Source organism: Pelmatolapia mariae, linkage group LG10_11, assembly GCF_036321145.2.
Source record: "Pelmatolapia mariae isolate MD_Pm_ZW linkage group LG10_11, Pm_UMD_F_2, whole genome shotgun sequence".
Lineage (NCBI taxonomy): Eukaryota > Metazoa > Chordata > Actinopteri > Cichliformes > Cichlidae > Pelmatolapia > Pelmatolapia mariae.
In genome coordinates this window covers 1030195-1040321 of record NC_086236.1, presented here as the reverse complement: position 1 = coordinate 1040321, position 10127 = coordinate 1030195, and the positions used below count along the sequence as shown (strand labels likewise).

At 44.4% G+C, this 10127-nt stretch overlaps 1 protein-coding gene and 1 long non-coding RNA gene across 2 annotated transcripts; one reads left to right on the top strand and one right to left on the bottom strand.

The window, feature by feature from the left end:
• Positions 1 to 5456: 5456 nt before the first annotated feature.
• On the top strand, positions 5457 to 7629 carry LOC134635812 (uncharacterized). The gene is made up of 4 exons (XM_063485389.2): positions 5457 to 5978; positions 6716 to 6924; positions 7014 to 7131; positions 7363 to 7629. The coding sequence occupies exons 1-4, from the start codon at positions 5496 to 5498 to the stop codon at positions 7537 to 7539; spliced, it is 987 nt and encodes a 328-aa protein (XP_063341459.1). The 5' UTR covers positions 5457 to 5495; the 3' UTR covers positions 7540 to 7629.
• A 1122-nt stretch (positions 7630 to 8751) lies between these two features.
• Positions 8752 to 9688, bottom strand: LOC134635835 (uncharacterized). Its single transcript, XR_010094981.2, has 3 exons — positions 9398 to 9688; positions 9161 to 9283; positions 8752 to 8955 (listed from the first exon to the last, which is right to left on the bottom strand). It is a non-coding gene; the product is annotated as an uncharacterized LOC134635835 (long non-coding RNA).
• Positions 9689 to 10127: the final 439 nt, after the last annotated feature.

Genomic DNA, 10127 nt, shown 5'->3' with positions numbered 1-10127 from the left:
GCAGACCAACCGCTGCACAGCGTTACTAACAGGAGAATCATTTCCACGGTGGACACAATCCAAGTGCTGCATCTGCCAATCAGCAGTGATTTTCTCTGTGTAGCCCCTCCCACAGACACACCTATGGGCCCAGTTCTCACCTGACCCAATGCAGCACCGACAACCTGTTAGTGGTGACCATTTCAGCCAATCACCTGCCAGCACCTGTGTAAAGATGAAATTGAGGAAGTGAAAATGAAAAAGCACATCATCTCTGATGTCTCCTTTAACTGATTTAATAACGATGTTAATGATGTTTCTGCGGTCACGTTTTATTCTGATTATTAATGAGCAGTATTTAAATGAACTGTTTTAACCTTTAAAGCTTCTTTTCCTTTGACGTCTCCTGTTTCACTGTTATCAGGAGTGTTTTGTCTTTGTGGATGTGCCAAATAAAGTATTTTTCATATTGTTTTCAGACAGTAAACTTTAATTACGATAAATTAGAGCTTAACAATCCTTTTCACCTCCTGCTGTGAGACCTGGTTACTGTTGGGAAATCAGTTTTACCCCGGTTCTTTTTTATTCCTCGGGCCTCCAGAGATGCACCGGACCCAGTAGTCATTTTTACAAAAACTTTATTCATCTTTATTCATCTTCATTTAAGCATGCACTTCTAGAAGGGAAGACGAGGCCAGTGTCCCTCTGCAACAATCTTCACCCCTTTGTTAGTTACAGCCAGCTTTATAGAGGCGACCCCATCATAAATCCCCCATGGTGTGCTCCAAACTCTGTCTCCGTGTGTATGCACGAGCACGTGAATGCCTACATGTGCGCGTTCCCGCGTGTCTATGTGTGTGCACGTGAGTGAGTGTGCATGTAGATGTGTGAGTGTAACAGTTTAAGCACTGTGTGTGTGTCTCTGCGTACTAACCCGGTCATAAAAGTCCATCTCCCTTCCAGACCACAGTTATCAAGTTACAAACTTTGAGACCCCCACACAGGTATCCTCTGGGGAATTTCCACTCAGCATTAACTCCTCTTTGTCATAGTTTCACAGTTCAAACTGGGGGAGGGTCTCCTAAGATCTACTCCTAAGTTCATGACACAGTCAGGCCTTTATTTATATCCAGGGCAGTGTCAGTGTCTCTACCATAATTCTACATTCTATCTAACAAATTTCTAAACTCTAAAACAAGCTAAACATTCCTACATGTCTAAACTCCAAAACAAGCTAAACATTCCTACATGTCTAAACTCTATTAATGAGCCCTGAATGACTCCAGAGAGCTAGCAAAGAGCCAGCTAAACAACAACAGCTAATGTTTGGTTCAAGTGTCCTAAAAATCACACTTTGCCTCAGATAAACAGTTTGATTCCATCCTCACATCAAACATAGTTAGATCCACTTCTAAGACAGTTTCAGTAACAGTGGCTAACAGCAGCTAATAGAGGCTAACAACAGCTAATAGAGGCTAACAGCAGCTAACAGAGGCTAACAGCAGCTAATAGAGGCTAACAGAAGCTAACAGCAGTGCATATTGACAGAAAGTTCAGCATATTTTCAACAGCTCGCCTCAGTATCACTGTCATCAGACAGAAGTGAGTTTCACTCACTGACTCCTCCAAAGTAAATACAGGTGGACACCAGCTGACACCAGTGATCTGACAGCTTACACTACAGATGAACGTTTTTTGGCTGACTTCAGGGGCAATGTTCCCTCTAATGTTTCATGTGTCCGAGCGAACACACAAACTCCCTGAGCGGTCCCTTGGACCACTGTGAGCAACAGCAGACGTGTGCACTGTGGTCACGCCAGCATCCAATCCATCCAAGTTACATGGTTTATTAAAGTAATCAAATTACAGCATTTACATTTATGTTAGACTACTTTTAATTAACTGCTTTAGCCCACTTACAATGAAAATTAAAAAAAATCTCGTTGATGACCTGTGTAGTATGTTAACACTATTGGAAGGAAAAATAACTTGAACTCCAATTTTGAAAACACAACTTTTTTTCTTTCCTTTTTTTTTATAAAGCTCTGACTTGTATTATGAGTCTGTGGTCTGGGAGAGAGTCCTGTAACTCTGTCTGCAAAATACCGTATATAATGACCAATGTTGGGCAATTAATTATATAGTTACTTCTTCAAAAAAGTAACTGAGTTATGCAAACAACAACGTTTTTTGCAACTGTTTACCTAAAAATGCAGCCAAGGCGTTTTTTTAAAATAAACATTTCAAACTATTTACAGAACAATCAGCTTTCAAGCGTTTTCCCTATAAAACGCCGTTTTTAGCGTTTCTTCCCGCAGTAAATATAAACAATGACAGTATTCAGGAAGAAAACCAAACATTGCATATATTTTTATCATAACCTATCAACACAATTTAAAAACTGGTATAAAGCAGACCGTTCTCACTCCCGAGGCGTAACATCCCGATGTTTTGTCACGTCCCGCGGCGTTCCTGAGGAACGTGAAAGGTGACCTTCCGCGTTCTTATGGTACGTGCCGGGTTATGGTGATGTTATGTGTGAATGTGTGTGTAAATGGGTGAATGACTGGGTGTGTAAAGCGCTTTGGGGTCCTTAGGGACTAGTAAAGCGCTATACAAATACAGGCCATTTACCATTTATGGCGGAAACCCAGTGGAATGACGCTCCCGCGGTAATAGACGTTCCAGCCCTGTATTCCAACCCTAAATCTAACCTTATCCCTAAGCCTAACCATAACCATATTCCTAACCGTAACCAGCACTTTAATGACGTTAAATAGTGTTTTCCCGAGCGATTTTAAGGAAAAGAGCAAACGTGTGTGACAGGTGAGACCTGAGTCTGGGAACCGCCCCTGGTGGGCGGAGCTGGTCTTTGCTCCTTTCATAAGCACAGGTGTGGGCAATTAGGTAATTCTCTGCAAACCTGAAGCTGCGAGTGCTTGGTCCAAGTTGGTGTTTTTTTTAACTTCTTTCTATGAAAGTCTGATACGGGTCCCCCTAAACTTCTGTTAGAACGGTAGGTTACACAAAAATGTACCACTTGAGCGCTGGCTGTTGGCAGAGGTTTACAGTTATTTGCACCCTTGTAGGTGGGAAACATTGCTCCTGTGAGAACAGTATAGTGGACTTCATCGCCACTGACCCACATTTATTAGGGTGTGACACGAACTTGTGGACAGGTAACAAAAACAATACAGTTGAGGAATCTTCCTGTGTTTTACTTTATTTGTTCCTAAACGGTTCCCCGCAGCGCTTGTCCTGTCTCACGGGCAATCATACAGTTTTATCGTTTTTAATTGTTTTTAGGTGCCGCTGTTACACTGTTACTTTTATTTTGTATTAAAAATTAAACCCTTTTTAACTGACTGTGCGCCTATGGCTCTGTCCTATTTTAAATAGGTACCTACCACGGGTCACATGTGTATGTTGAGTCCAAACGGTTCTCATATGTCCTCATTTTTCCGATGTCATCATTTAGGAACGTGTTGGGTACCCGAAAACGTAATATGTTAACGATTTGTCACCTAGCATGAAATGTTACGCTTTGGGAGTGAGAACGTGTTGCATAAAGTCCACACTTTTCCCGTCAGTTGTTCCGTCTGTCCTGCTCACATCTCCAATGGTTGTACACGTTGTCATTAACGTGGCTTCACTCCACATCAGCCACGCCGCTTTGCTAGCTAAAACACCGGTGTCGGCACATAAGGACGCTGTCATAGCCTGCCAACGACGTTGATTAGCTGCGTATATACGAATGTGAATCGCATCATTGGCTGGACTATGGGATAAGGTGGCATCGTTCTAATCCCATATGGGAGCAGCCAGTCACTCACTGACTAACACTGCAAAACAGAATTGTTAAAGTTTTAATTTTAATCTCAATTCAGGTTAGATTTTTTTTGTGCGCAACGCAGATTTTCTGTGTGCAGAGACCGTGGCAGCTGTGCGCAATGGTGCACGCGCACAGCTCAGAGGGAACATTGGTCAGGGGTAAAAATGTTAAATCCTGCACAATACTTGATACATATCTGTTTCTTATTTCTGATTTACTGCTAAATGTTGATATTATTCAAATATGTTAAAATGTAATGTGAATTAAATGTTTTTATATATAAACAGTAGTCGAAGGCCAGGCGTGGCCATTTCGAGGTTTGAAGCCTAACAACAACAGTTAGAAACAAACAAATAACGGTGCAGTAACATCTACTGTAGATGTGATCATCACCATGAATCCAGGGCGCTTCTGTCTGGTGACCTCTCTATATCAATGTTGAAATAGTGGTAAAACTGTGGGAGGAGCCACAGGAGTTCAGGGTCGGATCTGAGACCCCTTAGGAAGGACTTTCATTAGACGTCAAGGAACTTCTGTCCACGAGCTCAGGAAGTTCTCAGGGCGTGCAGGGGAACAGCTGACATGTGCTCGATTTATTGTCGAGGGTGGAAAGACGACTTTGAGGAGCTCCTGAGTCTGACCGAACCTTCGTCTGTGAAGGAGACACAGCCTGAAGATTTGGGGGAACCTCTACAGATACACTGGCATGGATGCTGTCGGGTTCAGGACGTCAGGACTGACTCAGACTTGTCCTGAGATGATAACGGCTCGACATCACGGGCTGTTTGGGCTTTAATGTGTGGACAGCGCCTTTGTACTGGCAGACTGAGGTGGTGGTTCTCTTTGGAGATCTTCCAGGCAGGAGACCCCGAGTGAGACCAGAACCTGCTGGTCTGGTAAGGAAGGCCTCAGAAGTCTGGAATACTGCTCAGCCTGCAGGTGACCTGACTTTGATGGATGGACATGTTTTTACAAGCAGACACTTCTGATGAGCGTTGGGGTCAGAGCGCAGCTTGTTTTTGTAACGTTTTTTATTGTTGGCAAGAGTGTTAATAAAAAAATTGTTAATCATGAAACAGAAACACGAGAACACAAAGAGAAGACGAGCGATCAGGTCTAAATGACCTGTTCAAGTTCTGTAAGCAGAAAGAGGTGAACATGTTTCAGTAAAACGACCCTGATGGTTTCCATGACAGCACGAACGTCAGGCTCATATCGGGCTTCCTCCTCGGGTGAATTCTGCTCAGCCCGGACGTAAGTGAAGGAGGAAGAAACCACAGTGACATCAGAAACAGTTTGGCACCCGCACTTCCTGTCTCATTACATCACACCGTTTCCTAAAACTCAGAGGAAATACACCAGACAAGCCTTTTTTGGAAATGTAAGGTCGGTTAAGTTCACTGAACGAAACCATGACAGCAGGTCATCGGTGATGAAGCAGAATTCAAACAAACACGAAGAAGCTCTGAAAACAAACCTCAAACATCTGAAGACGAATCAGACTGAAACTTCAGGCGAGGCGTGCGGTCAATGAACCAAAACCAGAACGCTATGTGAGTGTGAGTGAGAGAGAGAGAGAGAGAGAGAGAGAGAGAGAGAGAGAGAGAGACACACACTGGGTGGGGTCTGAATAAAAGTGTGTCCTGTTAGATATCAGAGACCACTTCTCTCCAGCTCACCCTCCATGATCATGCAGACGCAGACAAACAGACGAAACTATAACGAACATTTCATAGAGGGTCAGCATGTGCGGCTGAATGATTTAAGAAGTATAGCTGAGCGTCAGGGTTTGGAGAACCAGTACCTCTACAAAGAAGACGTCCCTGAATACCCCCGACCCGAGTTCTACGTGTCTCACCTGAAACATGACACAGAGCGACGGGGGCTACGTGGGATCCGGAAGGACAGAGGCTTCAAGGATCCTTGTGGAGGCTCCTCGGATCCTCGCCATCTCTCCCTGGTGTGGTGGAGTCTGGCTGTGGGACCCGAGGAGATCCAGGAGGCCGAGACGAGGCTCCTGGAGGAGACCTACCCAGACCGGATGGAGGAGCAGGAGAGCTTCCTGTGGAAGTTCGCCTCCTCTCCAGCCTTCAAGAGGAGCTCAAGACTGGGCTCGTACCGCTTCAGGTTCCCTCTGGAGGAGGTGCTGACGGCCTACAGCGAGCAGGTAATCCTACGTTTAAATGACTGTTTGCATTCACAGAGCTCAGGTCTGACATCACCGTCTGTGAGCTCCATAAAAGAGTCAGAGATGGCTGTGAACTTCATATCAAACACTTTTCAGAGGCAGAGCTTGAACATGAATATCTAAAACAAAGTTAACGACAGAAACCTGACAGTTTCACTGGTCGGTCTTACCAGAAACATGAAACAGGATCTAGTATTCAAATATCTGCATCCTGGATCATTTAGATATTTAAAAAATTCAAGTAGTCCTGTAAAAAACTGCAAACAATAACCTGTGACTGTTTCTGAATGATGTATATTTATATTTCTCCATAATGTTAAAACACTGAATACTATAAATATTAAATTCTTAGTCACAAACTGAAGAACATGCTTTTTTCGTTCATCCTGGACTCAGTAAATATTTCAGGTGGTAACCACCACACAAACATCAGCAGACCGGAACGACCCAGACGCCACTCAGCTGATGATGGTTCAAATATACTCGCAAACAAAACCTGCAGATTGTTAAAATATTCTTTTCTCAGTTAAAACTCAAAGTGTAATCACAACATTCCTGACAACACTGAACATCAGACTGAACAACAGGGCACTTCCATCCTTCGTTTACAGCGAGCTGCTGTCGTGACTCAAAGTGTGCGTCGACCGAAACGCGCTGTGCCGCGTCACTCTTTCTTTCTCTGGAAGTAAAACTGAAACTTCTGTTATCGTCCCCAGTTTTGCTCTGGAGCTCCGCCCATCATGAGGGTGTTCAAGACCTCACTGTACAAACAGGAAGTGCAGTACTCTGTGCTGGTCCACAGCCCGGCCTATCAGCGGTTCTTCTCAAGGTTTCCTTTGCTCCCTGATGATGACCTGGACGCCGTCTGCACTTATAGAGACGGACACTTCATCTGGAGACCAGAGGCCATGTGTAAGACACACAGGTAAGACTCACACAGGTAAATGTAGAAATGACCTCCACTGGTAGACTAAAAGCGCCCCCTGACCTCTGTGTCTCTGCCCGTCCTCTCAGCTACGAGTTGATTCGAGGACCTGACGAGAACCAGATGGACGCTTGGGGGCCGATTAGGCACCCGGAGTTTTATGTTTGGGATCACGTCGCCGTCGCCCTGCACGTAGAGAACAGACAGGTACCTTCGCTGCTCCTCCTCCTCCTCACTCTTTAGAGACACCTGAAGCATTTTCAGGAGATATCAGCCAGCCGGCTCCTGCTGCATCCACCGCAGCGTGAGCGCTGAAAGGCTTTGAATGAACCGCCGTGTGAAGTACGAAGAGCTCAGAGTGCTGGATCATCACGTCTGACTCTGACAGTTTAGTTTGTGACGGAGCTTCAGTTTCATGTTTGTCTTTTTCTGTTTCAGGTGCTGAGGTTTGATCCTGATCAGCTGAGAGAAAACCTGAGGTTCTGCTGGTGGGACAACAGGACAATCATACCCCAAACACACTTTGATCACTTCCGCAGAGCCCACTCCGTCCTTAGACGCCTGTGGCCCGGATACTCCTGGCTGGAGAAGGAGCCCCCGCTCCGGCCTACCTGAGGCAATGAATCCAGATTTCTCCTGACAGCTGCCTCGAGTGGACACTAGGAGAACTGCAGTCTTTGTTTTCTGATATGTGAATTAAAAAATACTCTTGTAAAAGTAAAAAGTATCTCTGAGGTTGTGTCTACTATGAATGTGATAAAAATAAAGAAATAAAGATGAAATAAAGATAAATGAACTCGGGGGTGGCATAGGCTCCACCCCCGGCAGCCCTGAACTGGATCAGCAGATGATGATGGGCTCAGAGCTCCAGCAACACAACTTCTATCACAACTGGAGATTCATGAGGTACAATACAAACACTACAGCGAGGAGTAGCTCGGACGCCAATGTTACAGCCTGGCCCTTGCCAGAATTTGTATCATGGTGGCTGAACTTTGTTCTCTGTGTTCTGTGCCTTTAAATATCTCTGCAGGTCCCTTCTGATTTGAGAGCTGGCAGCTGCTGATTGGTTCCCTGATCAAGTGGCTGTTTTGGAAATGACAGTCTTCATTACAAAGCTTTCTTCGTTATGAATTAGCATACATGTTTTTATTGAACATTTGAAGAACTAGCAAAAAAAACGAAACTCTTGTAGAGGACATAAAGTCAGAGATAGAAACGACAAGGAGCAGGTGCATCTAGTGCAGGTAGAGCTGCTGCAAAAACCCACAGAGCCCAGCAGCCAGCGCAACAAATTCTGGATCCTTTGCTTTTAGTTAGCAGTTAGCATTAGCAGCACATCCTGCGTCCGATGTGAAAGGACTTTTATGCTGCGCACTGTGACTCACAGCAGTGGTCCCGGGTCAGCCCTGACAGTGTTAAACTAATCCTAAAGTAATGATGGTATTTCTAACCACTGATATACCACAACTTTATCCTTTCAACAGCTGCTGAAAGTTAGCGGACCTAGCTGCTATCGGATATTTATATAGAGATCCTCCAGCTTCAAACTGTATTACCCTTCAAGGACCTGCAGTTCAAAAAAGTGCCCCTCCGACAGCCAAACCCATCTGTTCTCTGATTGGATTGTTACATTTGTGATTGACATGACATTGACCAATCAGATGAAAGGAAGAAAAATAGGGTCAAAATTCGTACTTGTAACTTGCAGGGGTTTTTTTTGGCTAAGTCCACACACAAATTCTTTTTACACATACAAATCCTGATTTACAAGTACAAAATATTTATGACCACATTTTGAGCCCATAGTCCTGTTAATGCTGATATATAGTGACACAGTTACAGGGGTGATTAATCCTTTTTTGTCTTTAACTTTATCAATAAAACAGCTGCAGCTTTCACTACAGCACATGTGGTACTTTAACCTTTGTACTGTTTTCATCAGTTAATGTTGCAGTTAACATGTGAACATGTTGGATGATCTGTCTGCTGTCACTGGGTGGTGCTGAGGTCTGAATCTGAGGGCAGCTCCTGTAATCACAAAGAGAACACAACCATCACAAACTGAAATATAAAGTTTATCTTAAATCTGAAATAAAGCCAATCCTCTCGGTCCTCACACACTCAGGATCTGAAGTTCTTCTCTTATATTTTTTTAGTCCTACAGTTCTGCTGATATGAGCTGCTTATTTAAAAAAGCCTTTTAAACCAACAGATTATCCAGTATAATGTTTACCGTTGACTTGTTGGTACTTTGTAAATGGAGGTCTACAAAGATGAGATGATGGAGCAGGTTTGAGTTCAGTCTGCTGCTGCAGAGGTGGAGGTGTTATCAGCAGTGTTTGAGCTGCTGCCTGAGCTTTGGACAACAAAGATAAATGCTTTAAATTATTTCTCTCAAAGGATGTAAAGCTGTATGGAGCGCTGCACATGTAAATACATTAATATGTAGAATTTGACTCTGTTGCCTTACGCCGTGTCCCCTTCCTCTGAGCCAAACAGACAAAAGGACAGCACAGCCAAGCAGTAAACACTTGTATTATGACTCTGCCTCCTGATTTGGGTGGGTCCAGTCCTTGGCTCATCTTACATCTTCTGCAATGGACATCTTCCTGTAAGAGGAGACAGACGACACCTTCGTACACATGGCGACCGTCTCCGTCCTCCAGTCAGCTCTTCAGTGGAATCCTTCACTGCTTCACTGCAAAATACACACAAACTGTACTGGGGGCTTTTAAAGTAACTAAAGTAACTAAAAACATGGAGGTAAAGAAGTGTGTGTAAATGTACTTACTAATCAAGTTATAAATGCTCGCCATGTTTGTCCTTAACAGGCAGCTGATGATGTCAGACTCTGCTTCTAGGCCCCGCCCATTAAACACACCTGTACCTACATAGATAAGCTCTGTTGGCTGAATGCAGCTGAAGTGGAGTCCACTCTGCATGGACACAGCCTCCACTGACCGCCCTCACGTGTGTTTTAGTGCAGTGTACTGAAGCACAGCACACACACACGTACAGGTACAGGTAACAGCATGGTTTGGACGTGACTGCTGGGACAGAGCGACTCCTCTGTCAGCACACAAATGAAGCTGCACTGCAACTAAAAGGCAAATAAGACTTCAAATAGAGAGAGCTCTCAGTGTGAGGAGCACAGCTGGGCCACGCTATGAATCCTGGGAGAGGTTGGGCCACGAAGGACA

Coding starts and splice junctions, on each gene's coding strand:
- LOC134635812 (XM_063485389.2), top strand. CDS start 5,496: ATGATCATGCAGACGCAGACAAACAGACGAAACTATAACGAACATTTC. Junction 5,979..6,715: donor TGACGGCCTACAGCGAGCAG/GTAATCCTACGT, acceptor TATCGTCCCCAG/TTTTGCTCTGGAGCTCCGCC. Junction 7,132..7,362: donor TGCACGTAGAGAACAGACAG/GTACCTTCGCTG, acceptor TTTCTGTTTCAG/GTGCTGAGGTTTGATCCTGA.